This window comes from Eurosta solidaginis, chromosome 2 (genome assembly GCF_040869045.1).
Source record: "Eurosta solidaginis isolate ZX-2024a chromosome 2, ASM4086904v1, whole genome shotgun sequence".
Classification (NCBI taxonomy): Eukaryota; Metazoa; Arthropoda; class Insecta; order Diptera; family Tephritidae; genus Eurosta; species Eurosta solidaginis.
The window spans coordinates 174637409-174660290 of record NC_090320.1 but is presented as its reverse complement, the minus strand read 5'-3'; the positions used below and the strand labels follow the sequence as shown (position 1 = coordinate 174660290).

General features: G+C 36.2%; 1 protein-coding gene across 1 annotated transcript in view; it reads right to left on the bottom strand.

Annotated features, from left to right (window-relative positions):
• LOC137240337 (golgin subfamily A member 6-like protein 1) overlaps window positions 1–22882 on the bottom strand; it is a 205810-nt gene that overhangs the window by 114761 nt on the left and 68167 nt on the right. The window contains exon 4 of the mRNA XM_067766443.1: window positions 17794–17919. Within this exon, the coding sequence (XP_067622544.1) occupies window positions 17794–17919 (126 nt within the window). The remainder of the gene's footprint in view (window positions 1–17793; window positions 17920–22882) is intronic.

Sequence of the window (22882 nt, the reverse complement as noted above, 5' to 3'; positions counted from 1 at the left end):
TGATATATATAATATATATATGATGGTATATATAGTATATATATATAGTATATATATTTTTTTTTTACGATTTCGGCCCCATTTTAACAGCTAGAAGCTTCAAATTTCACCAACTGCTTACGTGTATAGCATATATTGATGTCTGCAAAAATCATTGAAATCGGTGGTACACATAGTATATATCTCATACAACCGATTGTTCAGATAAGAAACTTTGCGCAATTTCTGCCCCGTTTTAACAGTTAGAAGCTTCAAATTTCACAAAATGTTTACGTATATAGCATATATTGTTGTCTGAAAAAATCATAGAGATCGGTCTTATATATATTATATACTTCATATAAACTGTTATTTTGACCCCTTTTTTACGGCTAGAATCTTCAAAATTCATCAAATTTCATCAAATAGTTACGTTTTCGTCATATATTTTTGAAATACGTGATTCGTAGTCATAGTTTTTACACGCAGACCACAAAAAACCTGAAACTTTGCATCCTCACACAAAGTACCTACCTGTTTTTTATTTTATATTTATCTTAAAAATCGTTAAGGTATGTAGATCTGTTCACTATATATTTCTTATCTTATACATCCGATTATTCGGAGATTACGAACGGGATAAGATTATTGTTCAGCCCCGTTCATGAAAGGTATGAAGTCTTCGGCACAGCCGAAGACAGTCCCGTTCTTACTTGTTTTGTTTCTACTTAGCACGTTGCTGAATAATAATTTTTTTTTTTTGATCCAATGCAAGATAGCACCTAAAACCTTTAGTTAATTGTGCGAAAGCATATCTTTCATCATAGTTATAGAGTGATGCAGATAATATCATCGAGCGAGGAGGCCTTCGACGCGTCGAGATATGTATAAATATGCAGATTCGGATAAATCTTTGATCCGGCGCAAGTCACTATAATGAAGCACCAATGTAAGTGGAATCAATAATAAGTTTAATTAATTTGTTTTCTCATTTTGATAAATTTTTACATTTTCGTATGCATAGGCTGACAAACATATATATTTGTACGCACAAACCTACTCGCATTAAGATCACTGCATGTCATACAATATTACATACGTACATATGTATGTCGGTTTGGCTAATTTTGTTTTTATTGCTGTTGAGTTTTCTACTATACCTTTTTTTTAATTCTTCAATGGGCATGTGCTACGTATTTACATATATATATATATAAATAAGTAATTATACTCAGTTGAGCAGAGCTCACAGAGTATATTAACTTTGATTGGATAACGGTTGGTTGTACAGGTATAAAGGAATCGAGATAGATATAGACTTCCATATATCAAAATCATCAGTATCGAAAAAAAATTCGATTGAGCCATGTCCGTCCGTCCGTCCGTCCGTCTATCCGTTAACACGATAACTTGAGTAAATTTTGAGGTATCTTGATGAAATTTGGTATGTAGGTTCCTGGGCACTCATCTCAGATCGCTATTTAAAATGAACGATATCGGAGAATAACCACGCCCACTTTTCGATATCGAAAATTTCGAAAAATTGAAAAAGTGCGATAATTCCTTACCAAATACGGATAAAGCGATGAAATTTCGTAGGTGAGTTGAGCTTATGACAGAATAGAAAACTAGTAAAATTTTGGACAATGGGCGTGGCACCGCCCACTTTTAAAAGAAGGTAATTTAGAAGTTCTGCAAGCTGTAATTTGGCAGTCGTTGAAGATATCATAACGAAATTTGGCAGGAATGTTACACTTATTACTATATGCCTGTTTAATAAAAATTAGCAAAATCGGAGAACGACCACGCCCACTTTTAAAAATTTTTTTTTTAATTCAAATTTTAAAAGAAAAGTTAATATCTTTACAGTATATAAGTAAATTAAGTCAACATTCAACTCCAGTAATGATATGGTGCAACAAAATACAAAAATAAAAGAAAATTTCAAAATGGGCGTGGCTCCGCCCTTTTTCATTTAATTTGTCTAGGATACTTTTAATGCCATAAGTCGAACAAAAATTTACCAATCCTTGTGAAATTTGGTAGAGGCTTAGATTCTAGGACGATAACTGTTTTCTGTGAAAAAGGGCGAAATCGGTTGAAGCCACGCCCAGTTTTTATACACAGTCGACCGTCTGTCCTTCCGCTCGGCCGTTAACACGATAACTTGATCAAAAATCGATATATCTATACTAAACTCAGTTGACGTACTTATCTGAACTCACTTTGTATTGGTGTAAAAAATGGCGGAAATCCGACTATGACCACGCCCACTTTTTTGAAAATTACGAAAAATGAAAAAAATGCCATGATTATATACCAAATACGAAAAAAGGGATGAAACATGGTAATTGTATTGGTCTATTGACGCAAAATATAACTTTAGAAAAAAACTTGGTAAAATGGGTGTGACACCTACCATATTAAGTAGAAGAAAATGAAAAAGTTTTGCAGGGCGGAATCAAAAGCCCTTGGAATCTTGGAAGGAATACTGTTCGTGGTATTACATATATAAATAAATTAGCGGTACCCGACAGATGATGTCCTGGATCACCCTGGTCAACATTTTGGTCGATATCTCGAAAACGCCTTCACATATACAACTAAGGGCCACTCCCTTTTAAAACCCTTATTAATACCTTTAATTTGATACCCATATCGTACAAACACATTCTAGAGTCACCCCTGGTCCACGTTTATGGCGATATCTCGAAAAGGCGTCCACATATAGAACTAAGGCCCACTCCTTTTTAAAATACTCATTAACACCTTTCATTTGATACCCATATCGTACAAACAAACTCTAGAGTCACCCCTGGTCCACCTTTATGGCGATATTTCGAAAAGGCGTCCACCTTAAGAACTAAGGCCCACGCCCTTTTAAAATACTCAGTAACACCTTTCATTTGATACCCATATCGTACAAACAAATTCTAGAGTCACCCCTGGTCCACGTTTATGGCGATATCTCGAAAAGGCATCCACCTATAGTACTAAGGCCCACGCCCTTTTAAAATACTCATAAACACCTTTCATTTGATACCCATATAGTACAAACAAATTCTAGAGTCACCCCTGGTCCACGTTTATGGCGATATCTTGAAAAGGCGTCCACATATAGAACTAAGGCCCACTCCTTTTTAAAATACTCATTAACACCTTTCATTTGATACCCATATCGTACAAACAAATTCTAAAGTCACCCCTGGTCCACCTTTATGGCGATATTTCGAAAAGGCGTCCACCTATAGAACTAAGGCGCACGCCCTTTTAAAATACTCATTAACACCTTTCATTTGATACCCATATCGTACAAACAAATTCTAGAGTCCACCTTTATGGCGATATCTCGAAAAGGCGTCCACCTATAGAACTAAGGCCCACGCCCATTTAAAATACTCATTAGCACCTTTCATTTGATACCCATATTATACAAATGCATTCTAGAGTCACCCCTGGTCCACTTTTATAACGATATTCCGAAAAGGCGTCCACATATAGAACTAAGGCCCACTCCCTTTTAAAACACTTATTAACACCTTTCGTTTGATACCCATATAGTACAAACAAATTCTAGAGTCACCCCTGGTCCACCTTTATGGCGATATTTCGAAAAGGCGTCCACCTATAGAACTAAGGACCACGCCCTTTTAAAATACTCATTAACACCTTTCATTTGATAGCCATATCGTACAAACAAATTCTAGAGTCACCCCTGGTCCACCTTTATGGCGATATCTCGAAAAGGTGTCCACCTATAGAACTAAGGCCCACGCCCTTTTAAAATACACATTAACACCTTTCATTTGATACCCATATTGTACAAACGCATTCTAGAGTCAGTCCTGGGGCACTTTTATAACGATATTCCGAAAAGCCGTCCACCTATAGAACTAAGGCCCACTCCGTTTTAAAACACTTATTAACACCTTTCGTTTGATACCCATATTGTACAAACGCATTCTAAAGTCAACCCTGGTCCACTTTTATAACGATATTCCGAAAAGGCGTCCACCTATAGAAATAAGGCCCACTCCCTTTCAAAATACTCATTAACACCTTTCATTTGATACCCATATAGTACAAACAAATTCTATAGTCACCCCTAGTCCACCTTTATGGCGATATCTCGAAAAGTCGTCCACATATAGAACTAAGCCCCACGCCCTCTTAAAATACTCATTAACACCTTTCATTTGATACTCATATCGTACAAACAAATTCTAGAGTCACCCCTGATCCATCTTTATGGCGATATCTCGAAACGGCGTCCATCTATAGAACTTAGGCCCACGCCCTTTTAAAATACTCATTAATACCTTTCATTTGATACCCATATCGTACAAAATAAATTCTAGAGTCACCCCTGGTCCACCTTTATGGCGATATCTCGAAACGGCGTCCATCTATAGAACTTAGGCCCACGCCCTTTTAAAATACTCATTAATACCTTTCATTTGATACCCATATCGTACAAAATAAATTCTAGAGTCACCCCTGGTCCACCTTTATGGCGATATCTCGAAAAGGCGTCCACCTATAGAACTTAGGCCCACTTCCTTTTAAAATTATCATTAACACATTTCATTTGATACCCATATCGTACAAACAAATTCTAGAGTCAGGCCTGGTCCACCTTTATGGCGATATCCCTAAATGGCGTCCATCTATAGAACTATGGTCCACTTCCTCTTAAAATACTCTTTAATACCTTCCATTTGATACACATGTCATACAAACACATTCCGGGGTTACCCTAGGTTCTTTTTACAACATGGTGATTTTCCCTTACTTTGTATCCACAGCTCTCAACTGATATGTAATGTTCGGTTACACCCGAACTTAGCCTTCCTTACTTGTTTTCTTTTGCTTTAAATGCATATACCTACCTGTACATATATTTATATATACATATATTTTTCTTAAAAATATAGGTCAAGGTTCCCTTGCACTATTTAAAGTTAGGATAAGTCAAGACTTTGCTATGTAGAAACAGTAGGGTGATTCGTTTTGTTATTAACTGCCTAAAATTTTTTGTAGTTTGCATATATATAAATTTAATTAAGGAAATTAAATTTTATACACTTTTCTTTTATCAAAATGGATTGAAATGTTATAAATAAATATTGTAATCAATATGGAATCTTAATTTTCGTTACTAATTTGGTCTGATATCTGAGGGGAGGTAGGTAATACAAAAAGGGGCTTTATAACAGCGAAAAAGCCATGGAAGGCCGGGTTAAGAGCAGCTGATAACATCGACTATAATGCTGCTTGGTTAAGTGGCTGTGATAATAGCAGTAAGTTGGCTTAGAAAGGGGTATAGAATTGGAGAGGTTATTTTCTAGTGTGCAAGTAAATATACTTTTTATCTGCTCAGGTCATATGTTCGCAGTTTGGTTCATTGGCCGTTAAAAAGATCCCACGAAACTGAAGCTCCGGGCATGAGCCAGTGCACACGCCTCGACTAGTGAACATAAAAGCAAACTGTGGAATGCGTGAAAGGTACACATATATATGGTCATAGGGAGCAGGTAACAAAATCATCATTTAATTGTAACTCACTCACACTCACTCTCATTATTATTAAGAAGAAGAAGAAAACAAACACTTAATGGGACGAATACGTAAAAACGCTGGCCAGGGTTTTGTAAATAGTTTGATTAATTCTTTACCTATTGAGCTTCATTTATCTGGATATCAATTTTGTGGTCCTTGAACGAAACTCCGAAAACGGATAGAAAGAGGAAATAAGGGTATAAATCCTTTAGATGAAGCCTGTAGAGAACTGTACAAATGCCGTGAAAGCAAAACTTAAATTGGGAATGGGTTTAAAAAATAAGAAAAGAAATACATCTAAATGTAAAAAACGGAAAAAGATGAAAACTCGTAAAGTATTATCTAATAAAAATTGTTTGATGGCAGTTAAAAAAGGTATTAACATACTTAACAAAAAAAGCCGCAGTCATTTAATGAGGCCTATAACATTTCTAAGCATGCTACAGAGTCTAGCTTTAAAAATAAAGAAATTAATATACCGAGAATAATTCCAGTCCCAAAAATTGGTGGAATTTTACCACTTCTTCCAATTTTAACAGCGTTGGGTGCACTTGGTGGTATAGCATCTGGTGGATCAGCTACAGCAAAAGTTTTGAATGATATCAAGAATGGAAAGGAGCAATTGGCTGAGGCTAGCCGTCATAATAGATATATGGAATCAATCGCTATGAGGAAGGGTTTATTCCTCAAACCGTATAGAAGGCGATATGGTTTATTTTTATGACCCTATCCAAAAATCAAATAAAAAGCCCACCCAAAAGACTGTTAACAGACATATATTTAATGAAATATTGCAAACATCTTAAAAATTTCAGAGGAATTTTTTTGCGAAATTCCCTACCGAATAAACCGAGTTCTCAAGAATGTGGAATTTTTAATTTAGACGATGCTGATGGCCCTGGAACTCATTGGGTAGCATACTATAAAAACAAAAATTATAAAGAATATTTTGATAGTTTTGGAAATTTGCAGCCACCTATTGAACTGATTAATTATCCGAAGCCGCCAATACAATGCAAGTGAAGGGCTCAGAACCAAAAGGATCTAAGTGACATTTTTTTAAAAATTGAGCTATACCCATATTAGTATATTTAATATAGAGTTTATTTGTTGACAATGCGATCAAAGCCATTTTGGAAATTTTAGTGCCATATATTTGCCAGGCCAAAAACGTACTAAATTTTATTGCATTAATGATTAGCCAAAGGATCTAAGTGCGCTCCTCCAAGCAATAAAATTTAATTGCTCGGCCAAAAGAACATGTAGAATTTTTTCGAGTATGCAGTCTTGTAGCCCGTTTAATTTAATATAATAACTAAACTTAAGTTCGTAGGAAGTCTCGCTGATTTTTGGCAATTTTTTTTCTGGATCCAAGCGCACTTAGACCCTTTTGGCTCCAAAAATTGTTGCAATAAAATTTCGAACGTTGATTGCTCGGCCAAAATAACATGCAGCATTTTTTCGAGTATGCAGTTTTGTAGCCCGTTTAATTTTAGTGTAATAAAGTGCTAAACTTAAGTTCGTAGGAAGCCTCGCTGATTTTTGGCAATTTTTTTTCTGGATCCAAGCGCACTTAGACCCTTTTGGCTCCAAAAATTGTTGCACTAAAATTTCGAACGTTGATTGCTCGGCCAAAATAACATGCAGAATTTTTTCGAGTAAGCAGTTTTGTAGCCCGTTTAATTTTAGTGTAACAAAGTGCTAAACTTAAGTTCGTAGGAAATCTCGCTGATTTGAAAGAGGAGAAGAAGCCTCTCCCCTCTCTCGTCTGTGCCGCAGACTTGGGTTCAATACTTGACTAATATAAAAGCAGGCTTACATGAAAATACATCATCGTATAGCAGTGACAAAATAAAATAAGATGACACTGACGTTTAGAAAGTCAGCTGTTATTACAACAAATTTTCATCTAATTCGTGGTATCAAATTTACATATTTTGAGTGCTTACGACATTTTTGCTCAAGTTAAAGTGATTGGAAATGAGTGAACTAAATAACATAATTTCCCGTAAGTACTTGTGTTATATTAATCACACAAAGCTAAAAATATTTAGTTATTTAATGAAAATGTTTGCTTCTCGGTTTTCTAACTTACAATTTTATTTGCAAAACATTATAAAGACAAGTCCCTATTTGTATCCTTTTTTGTTTTAGTATGTGAAAGGTCTTCCTGATACTGTCACCCGTTTGATTTGTTTTAGTGATCAATGCGGAGGCCAGAAAAAAAAAACAAAAATATTGCTAAATTGCTTATGTATCTTATCCAATCTACTAAATTGGAAAAAATAGATCAAATTCTTTTTGAAATTGGGCATTCATACATGGATTGTGACCGCTCTTTCGCGCGCATTGAAAAGGCTAAGAACTCCTTATTATCTGTTTTTGTTCCAGAAGAATGGACAAGCGTCCGTCCGTTAACACGATAACTTGAGTAAATTTTGAGGTATCTTGATGAAATTTGGTATGTAGGTTCCTGAGCACTCATCTCAGATCGCTATTTAAAATGAACGATATCGGACTATAACCACTCCCACTTTTTCGATATCGAAAATTTCGAAAAACCGAAAAAGTGCGATAATTCATTACAAAAGACAACTAAAGCGACGAAGCTTGGTAGATGAGTTGAACTTATGACGCGGAATAGAAAATTAGTAAAATTTTGGACAATGGGCGTGGCACCGCCCACTTTTAAAGGAAGGTAATTTAAAAATTTTGCAAGCTGTAATTTGGCAGTCGTTGAAGATATCATGATAAAATTAGGCAGGAACGTTACTCCTATTACTATATGTCCGCTTAATAAAAATTAGCAAAATTGGAGAAGGACCACGCCCACTTTAAAAAAAATTTTTTTTTTAAGTAAAATTTTAACAAAAAATTTAATATCTTTACAGTATATAAGTAAATTATGTCAACATTCAACTCCAGCAATAATATGGTGCAACAAAATACAAAAATAAAAGAAAATTTCAAAATGGGCGTGGCTCCGCCCTTTTTCATTTAATTTGTCTAGGATACTTTTAACGCCATAAGTCGAACAAAAATTAACCAATCCTTTTGAAATTTGGTAGGGGCATAGATTTTATGACATTAACTGTTTTCTGTGAAAATGGGCGAAATCGGTTGATGCCACGCCCAGTTTTTATACACAGTCGTCCGTCTGTCCTTCCGCATGGCCGTTAACACGATAACTTGAGCAAAAATCGACATATCTTTAATGAACTTAGTTAACGTGCTTACTTGAACTCACTTTATCTTGGTATGAAAAATGAACGAAATCCGACTATGACCACACCCACTTTTTCGATATCGAAAATTACGAAAAATGAAAAAATGCCATAATTTTATACCAAATACGAAAAAAGGGATGAAACATGGTAAGGTAATTGGATTGTTTTATTGACGCGAAATATAACTTTAGAAAAAACTTTATAAAATGGTTGTGACACCTACCATATTAAGTAGAAGAAAATGAAAAGTTCTGCAGGGCGAAATAAAAAACCCTTAAAATCTTGGCAGGTATTACATATATAAATAAATTAGCGGTATCCAACAGATGATGTTCTGGGTCACCCTGGTCCACATTTTGGTCGATATCTGGAAAACGCCTTCACACCACTCCCTTTTAAAACTCATATTAATACCTTTAATTTGATACCCATATCGTACAAACTCATTCTAGAGTCACCCCTGGTCCACCTTTATGGCGATATCTCGAAAGTCCACCTATAGAACTAAGCCCCACTCCCTTTTAAAATGCTCATTAACCCCTTTCATTTGATACCCATATCGTGCAAACAAATTCTAGGGTCACCCCTGCTCCACCTTTATGGCGATATCTCGAAACGGCGTCCACCTATGGAACTAAGGATTACTCCCTTTTAAAATACTCATTAACACCTTTCTTTTGATACCCATATTGTACAAAAAAATTCTAGGGTCACCCCTGGTCCACCTTTATGGCGATATCTCGAAACGGCGTCCACCTATGGAACTAAGGATTACTCCCTTTTAAAATACTCATCAACACCTTTCTTTTGATACCCATATTGTACAAACAAATTCTAGGGTCACCCCTGGTCCACCTTTATGGCGATATCTCGAAAATGCGACCACCTATATAAATACCACCGCTCCCTTTTAAAACCCTCATTAATACCTTTAATTTGATACCCATATCGTACAAACATATTCTAGAGTCACCCCTGGTCCACCTTTAAGGCGATATTTCGAAACGGCGTCCACCTATAGAACTAAGGCCCACTCCCTTTTAAAATACGCATTAACAACTTTCGTTTGATGCCCATATTGTACAAACAAATTCTAGGGTCACCCCTGGTCCACCTTTATGGCGATATCTCGAAACGGCGTCCACCTATGGACTAAGGATTACTCCCTTTTAAAATACTCATTAACACCTTTCTTTTGATACCCGTATTGTACAAACAAATTCTAGGGTCACCCCTGGTCCACCTTTATGGCGCTATCTCGAAACGGCGTCCACCTATGGAACTAAGGATTACTCCCTTTTAAACTACTCATTAGCACCTTTCATTTGATACCCATATCGTACAAACGCATTCTAGAGTCACCCCTGGTCCACCTTTATGGCGATATCTCGAAACGGCATCCACCTATAGAACTAAGGCCAACTCCCTTTTAAAATACTCATTAACACCATTCGTTTGATGCCCATATTGTACAAACAAATTCTAGGGTCACCCCTGGTCCACCTTTGTGGCGATATCTTGAAACGGCGTCCACCTATGGAACTAGGGATTACTCCCTTTTAAAATACTCATTAACACCTTTCATTTGATACCCATATCGTACAAACGCATTCTAGAGTCAACCCTGATCCACCTTTATGGCTATATCCCTAAATGGCGTCCACCTATAGAACTATGGCCCACTCCCTCATAAAATACTCTTTAATGCCTTTCATTTGATATACATTCCAGAGTTTCCCTCGGTTCATTTTCCTACATGGTTATTTTCCCTTATGTTGTCACCATAGCTCTCAACTGAGTATGTAATGTTCGGTTACACCCGAACTTAACCTTCCTTACTTGTTCTATATAAAATGCAAAAAGCTCCAAGCTTAAGAACGTAGCGCCTAAAAGTAGGCAACAAAATTGTTTTGCTGTATATATATGTGTGTCGGTGTGTATATACCTTTCCTTTCACATTTTTCCTTTCACCATTTGGGCTAGAACTGGCATTTACATACTACTAACCTGGTATGCACGGCAATCAACAGTGAGTTTGTTCAAAAAAGGAGACATCAGCCAAAAATGCTAATTCCAAAATAAAATTGTCATCTTTTAAAGATCGAATTGTCATCTTTTAAAGATCGAATTGTCATCTTTTAAAGATCGTGGAGAAGGGTACGGAGCAGAGGAAGTAAAAGAGCTCTCTCGCAGTACCGTGCAGCACTGAATTTATGGGGTAAGGATTCCCAAGTTCAAATTCCCCATAATTAAAAAAGTCCCCAATTTCACTTTTATTTGTTTTGAACAGAGCTGTTCAACCCTTATACACTTAAAGCACTTTTGTTTATTTGTTTTTTTGCCCTCAAGAATAGGCAGAGATACAAATTCACACTTTGAATATAAAAAAAATTCACATATAACCTAGTCAGCATTTTTTGAAAATTTTGTTCCAAGAATATTAAAATATCATACACCAAGATGATTAAAAACGTTCAAATTTAAAAGCATCTTCTGTTCGAAAGTTAACGTTTCGACGGGAGAAAAATGTACCATAAATGTGATTATTTTGAATAATCATTTATGATTCCTATTTCGAAACGCTTTTTATTCATATTTGATATCATTGTAAAATTGAGCTTTAATAGTTTTAGAGTAATATTTGACTGCTTTTCACTTTCATTTTCTGATCATATTCGTGAATATATTTCAATCGTTTTAGTTGAGATTTTTGAATAATTTTTGAATGCTATTATAATGCCTTTATTCTTCATATCTCATTCAAAATAGGATACTACATAATAATCTTATTTCATCAGGAGAAGAAAGCATGCGAAAGTGAGCTATTCAAACCACAGCTAACTCGCAAACAAACTTGACCGATATACACCTGCGACTACAACATCCAACATCAATTATCGTCTGCATCTTAAAATACGGATACGATACGAGATGTTGAAGCCGTCTCCAGGTATGTCAAGATAGTTTCACTTACCTGGGGTTCAAATAGCCCACAACCTATGGATTGTCCAATCATTATGTATTTTCTTTGAAGATGAAGGGGAGAAATGGTTGGGGAAATCTTCGTTCACGAGCAGCATTACATTATTTTTGTCTTGAAGAATATCTTTTGCATAAATAATAAATTATTTATATATTTTTTCTTAGCTTCATGATTGAAAAAATATGTGTATGTGAAAAAAATAAAATTTTTAATGAAAAGTAAAATTTCAACAAGTATAAAATTCATTATTCAGTCAACAAATATATTCATAAAAGATTCAGAAAGCTGAATGAAAAATAATTATAAATTTGTGATCACCTAAAGTAAACACATTTCATTCAAATATGATTCCAAAATGTGATTGAAGAACTATATTCAGTTTTTGATCATCAAAGGTAAGCATATTTGATTATTCTTTTTGTTGGTTTTTATGAAATATTAAAATTTAGTAATCAAAGGACTTCAAAACTTATATCAAAAAGTGATGGAAAAATGCTTTTTAGTTTTTCATCATCAAAAGTATTCATATTTGATTATTATTTTGTTCAATTGTATGATAATTCATTATTTAGTCAGAAAGAGTAATCAAATTGTATTGATATGTAGGGAAATTCAAAAGTGAATCACCTAAATGCTGAGTGGGAAGATCGATTCATATGAAAGTGCCTGATTTTTAAATGAAATTGCAAAAAAAAGTCCTTTCATATGAAGCCAAGGCACTTCGGCATGATATTCAAATTTACGCTAACAAATTGACAACAAACAATTTTTCAAAAATATTGTAGCACTGAGAAAAATTTTAATTCAATACTTATGCATTAAGGGGACCATCAAACTTCTTTGAACATTTAAAAAGTTTTATTTTTTTTTTTCAATTTAAAAAGTTTCAGTTTCATTTTTGAACAGCCCTGGTTTTGAATTTTATTTCTGACTGCCCACCACACCGAAGATCCTGGGTTCACGCCCCGGGAAAAGCAAGATCACAATTTTAAAAACAAGTTTTCTCAATTAGAAGAAAGATTTCTGAATTTCCGAGTGTATTTCTGCCATGAAAGGCTTGCCAGTGAAAACTCATCTGCCTTGCAGATGCCGTTCGGAGTCGGCATAAAACATGTAGGTCCCATCCCGCCAATTTGTATGGGTAATTAAAAGGAGCACGGCGCCAATTGGAAGAGAAGCTCGGCCTAAAATCTCTTCGGAGGTTATCGAGCCTTACATTTATTTATTTTAATACCTCATAGAAACGTATATTTAAAAAAATTATGTAATTTTTTCAACTTTCAAAAAATTCTAATTAAAGAATGTTCCAAAAAGAAATTGCGCACTTTATTTTGCGTGCAACTCGACGAACTTCCACTTTTTGCTAAGAAGCTAAAATATCGCTCTCTTGGTTTTCACAGAGCTTTATTTTTACCACCTTTGATTCACTTTTGTATACCTTTTTCGAGAAAAGTAAGCTTTTCTTTTCGTTTATTATCTTCAAGCTTTTTATCGGTATGAAAAACTTAAGCTTACCTGTACATGCTGTGCCGGTCATTACCCAAGGACTTTGCCATTGGAAGGTCACATTAATCGGTTTAATGCAAAACTAGAACAGGCTAACATTTTCTTACCCATTTAAATGTAGGTTTACTTATCCGTTGTATTCACTTAACATATTTCAATGTCTATCGTTCGTAATTTTTGGTGATCCTGTTCTCCCAATATCAACTGCTTTTATCTGTGGTTCTATACTTTCTGCTGTTTAAGGATTTCCCCTGCAGTCAAACCAACTAGTTGTATAATAGAAGAATATTAGTCTGCCCAAAAGTCACAACTAGTTAGTGTTCTGTATTTTTTTACATATTAGCAACTGGTATTTTTAACACAGCGATGTCCTACGAAAAGAAATTATCAGCATCTACCTGTTGACAAATTAGTCATTATATACACCAGAATCGTACCAGATTAGTTAGTATATTCATCAAGGTCATACCATTTAAGACGCTAGTCAGCCTCTGCGTAGGCATTATACCAGATGGCATAATAGTTGCACCAATATCATACCAGTTGACATATTAATTAGTTCATGCAACAGTATGTTGATAACAGCGTTCGCCAGGTGCGAACAAGCGAAGATATTTACCGACTCAGTGTGGATTAAGCTTAGGGCCTCCTTATGTTTATTTGGATCGGCTGAGTTAGTAGGTGCTGTATCTCATCGTAGTGCTGACGGAGATATTTCCGTGTCTCCTCCAGGAGGTCAGAATATACCCGCGGTAGGTATGTCTGTCGTAAGAGGCGACTAAAATACCAAATAGATTAAAGGGGTTGTGTAGCGCGACAGCTATAGTCGTCCTATGATGGAGTTTTGGGTGGTTCAGTCCGCAATTTATTAGGGTGTTAATGGCGTTAAGCGCGGTGGTAGCGATATGTATTTTACGGAAGCTATGCTGATGGATGGTTAACTGAAGACTTGCGTTTAAAATGAAGGAAGCAGAACGGTACCCAACGTCTGCGTTACTGACTAAAATAATGATAGCAACTCACCCTCGTTAGCTGGGTTTTTAGGCTTTGGTAATGGGATTATCCGTTCGATTCTTTATTATTCTGCAATAGAAAAGGCAAAAACTACAAGTAGGAAACATGCGTCAGGTAGCTTATGTCACTATGCTCCAGGTGTTCCAGCTTCGGCATAGCTTATCCGTCTGGGCCTCTTGATTTAGAAGGTTTGACCTTTTTAAAGGCTTCATTATTATGCAGAAGTATTTTTTGATCGTGCTTGTGTTTGTGTGCCCGTTGATTTGTACGACGTCTTGCCTGGTTAATTGAAGTATGCATTTAAAATTGGTGACAGAAAGTGCTCGCGTATTTCATAGAGTCCGACAGACGAAATTCTTGAAATTCAAAATCTAAAACCTATCAATAATACCATAAAATTCTAGTCAATTAACTATGCAAAAACTGGCTGGTATAATAACCCCACACAATTCTAGTCAATGAACTATTAAAAGTCTAACTAGTAGGAATAACTCCACACTGCTTTTCAAGGCAATGAACTAGAATGTTTGCTGACTACTTTGGCTTTTGACTGCAGGGATGTTACTGATTACCTAATTTTATCATGATGCCAGTGATTCTCGACTTTTTCGCTAAATTTCGTACTAATATGGATTGATTTCCATCCATTTGGGTTCCTATCTTCCTTCACATCCCTTGTCTTCGAAACAATTTTTTCCTAGTTTTTGGTAATACCATATTACAAATTTAAGGACGATGTGGACAATATTAGTTGTGATCACGCCACGGCGATCAATGAAAATAAATAAAATAAATATTTCAGTAAATTAATATGTTTTAAGTGGAAAAATTGTAAAATACAATCAATTCTTCCTGAGGAACGTGCAAAATAGCACCAAAACATGTAAAAGAAAAAACCTTGTTTTTTGCTTTAAAACCAACGGCCGAAAATCTTTATAGGACACAAAACGAAAACAAGTCTTTCGGACTGAAATAATTCATCACTATGTACCACTTCAAGACTAACGGTCTTTCATTTATTATTTATTTAGCCTCAAACACAATTGAACAAAGATCAGTTGTTGTATCAAGGTTAGGTATATAAATGAAGGGACTGGGTTTCATTCTACCTAATATTCTTATAGTTATAACTTATTTATATCAAGGACTTAATTGTTATATTAAGTTTAATCGCATAAACGTTTCTCCATTCTAGCTTTTGAATGAAAATTGGGAATTTTTGTTCAGTAATAATTTTTTGTCAACGTTTAATTTTTATTTATCCTTCAATAATTACTTGCCAACGTTTATTTTTTACGTTGATATGATCAATAGATGCATATTTTTTTTTTTTGTTGTTGGCATTAAAAGTTATAACTTTAATAGCATTTAGAGTACATATTGTAACGAATTTAGTGAAACTCCGCTTATTTTACAACACCTTCTACTAACTCTAATATTCAATAATGCAAAATGGCCTTTATTAAAGTACTTCATAGTAACACTGATACTTAACAACCAATAGCTTGCTTAAATAAAACTGAATTGTCGTGCCTCAGCTGGTGCTGCTTTTATACTCTTTGGTTTCCTCGTTGGCATATTTCTAGGGGTTCTATTTCTAGAATTTACCACTTGTTTACCAGCTATAAGCTCACCAGCTATAACTATAGATGCACGTTTATAGCTTCTCATATGCGCGTGTATATGTGAGTGATACTTGCGCAAATGATTGCCTACTTTTGTGAGCATCTCAGATATATGCATGTGTATGTGTGAGAAATACTTTGTTGATGATTGCATACTTACATTTACATTACATACCGCTGCTGGCATGTACATACAAGTCACTGCTTAGTATCACCTTAGAGATGATAGTATCCCTAAGTGTTGCTAATATAGCTTGCTCTATAGCTTTTAGTCTACATTGCTGGTAGAGAAGATTTTGTCCGTCCCCACAAAGCACGTCAGCAATCTCTTCCTAGTCACTGCTTAGTATCGGCTTAGAGATGATAATAGCTAATTCTTATACAACAACCCGAAAAGCGAGTTTTTAATAACGTGTTTATACCAATTCAGTCGAGACTTACACCGAGTTGTACCAAGACCACGTAACAAACACTACAAGTCAGTAACAACATAAGATGAGAGGTTCCTGTGGCATTCGAGAGAACAGTGCCATGAAAAATTTATGGAATCCTACGCCTCGGCGACTAAAGTACTAAAGAATATATAGGGCTAAGCTTTATGTAGAGAACATAGCGCAGCTATGCTAATGAAAGAAGATGTTTCGGCCCAAAATACCAAGTGGGTTAAATGGACATTTTTGGAGAAGCTTGCATTCAAAAAAAAACTTTGATTTATATTGAGTGCATTTAAACCAATGCGAAATTGGAGGCATGATCGTAAAGACAGCGAAAGAAATGTGATATCACAAACAATAGGTCAATATGCTCATATCTTGCAAAATATTGATGCCCACATCTCCTTTATCTAGCAATAATATTATGAACAAAAGAAAATTTCTAGTTTGAAATTTGAAATATTAACTAAATTAGGTCTCTGAATTATATATTTAATTTAAAGTAACAGTGACCGTCGGTAAATATTCTAACATATATTAAAACTTTAGAAATTTTGATTTTTAGTGCATGGTGCAGGCAACGGCTTTTAGTGCTGTTGGACTGTCCGAGAAAAAAGAAACATTGCCAGTAGTGTTCCAAACTTTACGGATCCAAATAAAAAAAATTGGATGTGCTATGACTTCGTATTTAAAGGTGGTTCAGGTACACCGTGTTAGGGTTGGTAATTTTGGGAATTTTTTATTTAAGGATAATTGGGTAATTTTTTTAAGTTTGTGCCATATTTTCCCTTTAAGTGCCTATTTGTAATAGTTACGAAATTAATGCAAATTGATGTTTCTAAAACGTAACTCAGTATATCGTATTGGAAGGACCAGGTGGAAAGAGATCTGAGTGATATGTAGATAAGTATCCAATTATAAGAGCTTTTAAGTACAAGGCGCCGAGCGTCTCCTAAAATTTTCGTCGTGCTCCTTTTTCATTTTTCTACAAATAAATTGGCGGAACGGGTCTTACATGTTTTACACTGACTCCGAACGGAGAAGATTTTCATGGCAGAAATACACTAGTAGGGCTTGCCAAACCACTGCAGAGGGGTGATCCCGCTTAGAAAAACTTTTTTCTGTTTGAAAAATCTTTATATAAATTTTTGGTGTTGCTTTGCCCGGGGCTCGAGCCCAGGATCTTCGGTGTGGTAGGCGGAGCGCGGTGTCACCACACTTCGGCGAGCGCCATATAAGAGCCTAATGAACCTTATTTCTCAACAAGGCAGTTAGTATAAACAACCACCCCATTTTCTTAAGCTAAGAAATTTTCATAAAAAATGGACCTATGCCACAAACTTATTGCATATTTCAAATCAAATATCATTACGGTAGAAGTAACATATGAAGAAAAGGTTCTCTATTTCCTGAAAAGTAAGGCGATACATAAGGTTAAAATCGCTTGCATCAAAATTAAAACTTACTTTATATGTTCCTCATATTGCTTGAAGCTCGCTCGAGTGGCGTCGTCGGCTTTTAGTTGAGCTTCTTTCCACTTGCGAAACGACTCGATGACTTTCTCATTTTGGTTACGAAGATCTCCTTGTTTCCTTAAAATTATAACATAATTTATTAATTATTCGGTAGCGGTAGTTTTACCCAATAGGCCATATGAATAAAAACTAAGTAATTACTTTTTCTTATAACTTTAGAATTTCAAAATCATTTTCAACGTCGTTTTCATCAGGGAAAAAATGCAGCTCAAATAGGGCTCAGACAACATTAAATAAATAAATGTAAGGCGCGATAACCTCCGAAGAGATCTAAGGCCGAGCTTCAGACAACATTGGTATCGCTAAATACGTTCACTATCGTTTCGTAATTTTTGACAAGATTTCCAGGCAGCAGGGAAATGTACAATTTATATATAGTACTTACAGTTTTTCATCGTTTTTCGTATGAGAAAAATTTCCGCAAACTATCCGAGACTAATGCATGGCCGAAGCACAAAGCGTTATCTGTGTAATTCGCTTGAAAGATATAACACCGGCAACCGCTTTTGCTTTCTCAAAAATAATCATAATTTCAAATTGCAAATTATACGAACTACATAAAAAAAATTAGGAAAATTGGTTTTATTCGCAATTCCCCTAAAATATCGACACTTTAAGAAGTAATACTTCCCTTCCGATGAGGTCTCGAAACTATTTCGATAAGTATCCTGAAATTAGTTTAATATTTAAAGTTCATAAACATGTATGTATATTATGATTTTAAACATAAACAATATGGTTAAAATGGTGAAAATTTCAATTTGGTATGAAGCAAATATTCAATGTTCATCAATAACAAAAGCAACTGTATAAAGCAATATGAGCATGTCCCGCTAATTAAATACAGACGTATACTTTATATATGACAAATATTTTTAATTTATATACAAATTAATAATAATACAATATACAAGAGCTGTGTAGTAATTAATATATGTACTTGGTAATGGTAATTATAACATATTCTGAAATATAACATGGCTGATATTTAACAAAAAAAGATTTAAGTTGGTAATCTGGTGTACGGGTTTTGCTACTTAACCGTGAACAAGCTTATTTTCTTACAAAAATTTCAAATAACTGAAAGTCATTGAGAAGGAAATAAAAATGCGGGTATTGAATATCATATACCAATTATTTGTTCGTTTTATTGTCCAAAATTTGCATTAAAATTATATGAAAAAATTACATTAGTACGTACATGTACGATATACATGGATATTTGTAGTTTATGCGTATCTCATAGGCATATGCGTGTGTAACATTTCCGCTGAAGAGTACATGTGTGTGCGTAAAAATATCTCTCCGTCGCCTTCTATGTATCTGTATAAATAATGACTTATGTGTCCATGTACACCAGTGTGACCTGCTTCATTTTTTTGTTCTTACCTAGTGATGTCAACATTCGCCACACTGCCCTCCACCTAAGTCGGATCGTCCCGATCAGACAAATTTTCTGATCTAAACGCTGCCAGCCTTTCCAAATGAACCACTTTCATTTGTTTAGTGGTTTGCGAACGGCATGTATGCGGTATACTACATCGTTGATCCGTTTTACAACTTTGTGGCTTTCCCAATTACACTTCAATTTCGGGGACAAACCTTTTTTTCGTTGTGGGTTGTATAGCAGAACCAAATCTTCTTCACGAAAACCTTCCGAAGTAATTGCTTTATCGTATCTGGCTTACATCTTGTCACTCATAATATGGGTTCGCTTTCTTACAAGATCGCGGATTTCCCTCATCTCTTCCTCCAAGACATCAGTGGATTTCTTGGCATTTCTCTCCACATCGGCATTTATCCCAAACTTCAAATCAGCTGGCCGTCGAAGGTCATTGCCAAAAATTACCTTTGCGAGAGTTTGGCCCGTTGCACTGCCGATCGGTAAGCCATCAAGAATAATGATATGTGTGTATCCCAATCTTGATGGATGTCGACTACTTCCTTAAGTGCTCCTCCAAGATTCTATTGAAACGTTCCACCATACCATCGGACTGACGATACAAGGCAGTTGTCCGTGTTTGCCGAATGCCCAACTTCTTACACATTTCTTGGAATATAGCTGATTCAAAATTCCTGCCTTGGTCAGAATGTAACTCCTTTGGTACTCCATACCTTGCAACCCAATTTTTTATAAGTACTTCTGCTACTGTTTCCGCTTCTTGATTTGGGATTGGGTATACCTCTGGCCATTTGCTGAAATAATCTATAGCCACCAGTACATATTTGTTCCCGCAGTTGCTAGTACGAAATGGACCTGCGACTTCCATGGCGATCCTTTCAAATGGCGCACTTGAGTTATATTGATTCATCTGGCCATGACTTCGAGTTTTGGGCCCTTTTGCTCTGCTGCAAACCGTGCAGTTGGCAATCCACTCAGTGAACGACTGACGGCAACCAACCCAATAGAATCTCTGTTTAATTTTCTCGAGCATCTACGTTATAGTCATTAGCCGGACATCTATAATGTGTTCCTTAGCCTCTCCTTTTGAACAGTGTTTGCATTCAAAACTACATGGTCTTCGTGACATTGAAACAGCATTTCCATGGGTACTACCTTTTCGATGCTCCATGAATGTAGTTGGGTCGTTTCGTTCTGAACTTGTTCAATTGACCGGGTCTCTTAACTGAACAAGTGAACTAGATCTTCGATTTCGGTTCTATTTGTTCTTTTAGTTCGTTTTATCTAATGTTATTCTTTCTCTCATCTCGTTCGCGAACAGACATACGTAAATTCATACATACATACGCAGAAATTCACAGTGAGGACGAATGCTGATGATGCCACTTACACTAAAGATACATATGTGTGGTCATCTTTGTGTGTGGCACTGCTACACCAATATATGTATGGACTATTTATGAAAAACATGTTTTGTAAGAAACTAATTATTACATTTATTAAACTTGAAAAGTTCATATTTACAATTTGTGTCTGCACTCTTTCAATTTCCTGGATCTTCCGAAATTTGTAACTTTTTTTTTTTTAAGTTAATTATACATATATATATTAACTTATTCAATCATAACACATTTAAATATACCTACACAAAGCATTGCTGCATACACACCCCAATCGCCCCAATCTATAATTGTTGGCTTTTTCCGCAGGGGCGAGCAGCAGTGAACAAATTTGCTTGAAAAAAAAAGAACAAATGAACAAAAAGAACAACTTGTTCGTTCATCAGAAAAAGAACGAAAGATTCGAATCTCTGAAATGAACGAAAAAGCACAACTCTATCCATGAAGAAGTCATAGCTTTGTAGTCGCTCAATCCACCGTGCCAATTGTCCTTCTGGATTACGGAACTGCAGGAGCCAATTCAATGCTGCGTGATCTGTCCTGACGCGGAATCGCTGGCCGTAGAGGTACTTGTGAAAATGTTTAATGCACTCTACCAATGCCAACAGCTCTCTCCGTGTAACGCAATAGTTCCTCTCTGGTTTTCCAATCGAACGGCTATAATATGCAACTACCTTCTCCTGTCCATCGACCAGATGTGATAAAACGCCTTCTATAGCATATCCACTCGCATCTGTATCTAGAATAAATGTTGCTCCTGGAATCGGATATGCCAACATTGGGGCAGTGCACAAACGTTCCTTCAATGTTTGGAAAGCCACTTCTTGCTCCTTTTTCCATTCAAAAGCTTTTTTTCTTGCTAGCTCGTGGACGTTATGGGCTACGCTGGCAAAATTTGGTACAAATCGGCGGTAATATGTGCACAGCCCAAGGAAACTTCTTAACTCATGAAGATTCTGTGGCCGTGGCCAGTCCTTCACTACTTCTATCTTTTCATTCGCGGCGCAAATGCCCTCCGTCGTTACTTTATGACCCAAGTAACTAACTTCCTTCTTGAACAGAGAACACTTTTCGGGACTAAGTTTCAGACCAGCACCAGCTATTCGTTGGAAAACCTCCTCCAAGTTCTTCAGATGGTCTTCGAAGTACTTTCCCAATACAATGATGTCGTCTAGGTACACTAAGCATGTTTTAAAATGTAGTCCTTTCAGTACCTGATCCATGAGTCTTTCAAAAATAGCTGGTGCATTACATAGTGCAAAGGGCATTACTGTAAACCGCCAAAGACCATCTCCAACACTGAAGGCTGTTTTCTCCTTGTCTTCCTCCTTGACCACCACTTGCCAGTAGCCACTTTTTAAGTCCAGTGTGGAAAACCATTTTGTACCAGATAGCGAGACCAGAGTGTCGTCAATTCTTGGCAATGGGTAGCTATACTTTTTCGTAACGTCACCCAATATCCGGTAGTCCACGCAAAACCTAATTTTTCCATCCTTCTTCTTCACAAGTACCACCGGTGAGCTCCATGAACTAGCTGATTGTTCAATTACGCCGCTGCCGCTCATTTCTTGCATGATTTGACTCACCACTTCCCGCTTCGCCAGTGGAACACTACGAAGAGCTTGATGGATCGGCCTCGCATCTCCAGTGTCAATTTGATGTTTCACAACGTTCGGCCTGGTTGGGAGCCATCTTGGTCAAAAAATATATATGCGTACTTTACGATCAGCTGTTTTGCCTTAATCTGATAGTCTTTCTCTAGCCCCTCCGTCCATGCCGTGATGTCATTTGAAAGATTAATCTTGATAGTTGAAACATTTTCCTGGAGCTGTTCACAGGTATAACTATTTCAGCCGATTGGCATCATCCCAATAGAGCTCCTTTGGTCAGTTTTAGTGGTGACTTGAACTCTTTAAGTACTCTTACCGGAATACGTCCATCATGCTTTGTCATAGCCAGGGTTTTTCCTACAAGTACGTTTGGTGTTGATCTGTTGGCTGCTTCGACAACCCACAATTTGTTTGTCCCAAAATCTCCATCAACCTTTGCCCAGATGACTGCCTCCGATTTTGGTGGTATTTGCTGAATCTCCATCACCAGCACTTGTTTACTGCTGTAGTCTTTTTCGTAGCCGAAATTAAGTGGCACATCCATGTTCTTATACCGCATCGTCTTGCTTTGCATTTCGATCTTGACGCCTTGGTCGATTAAGAAGTCC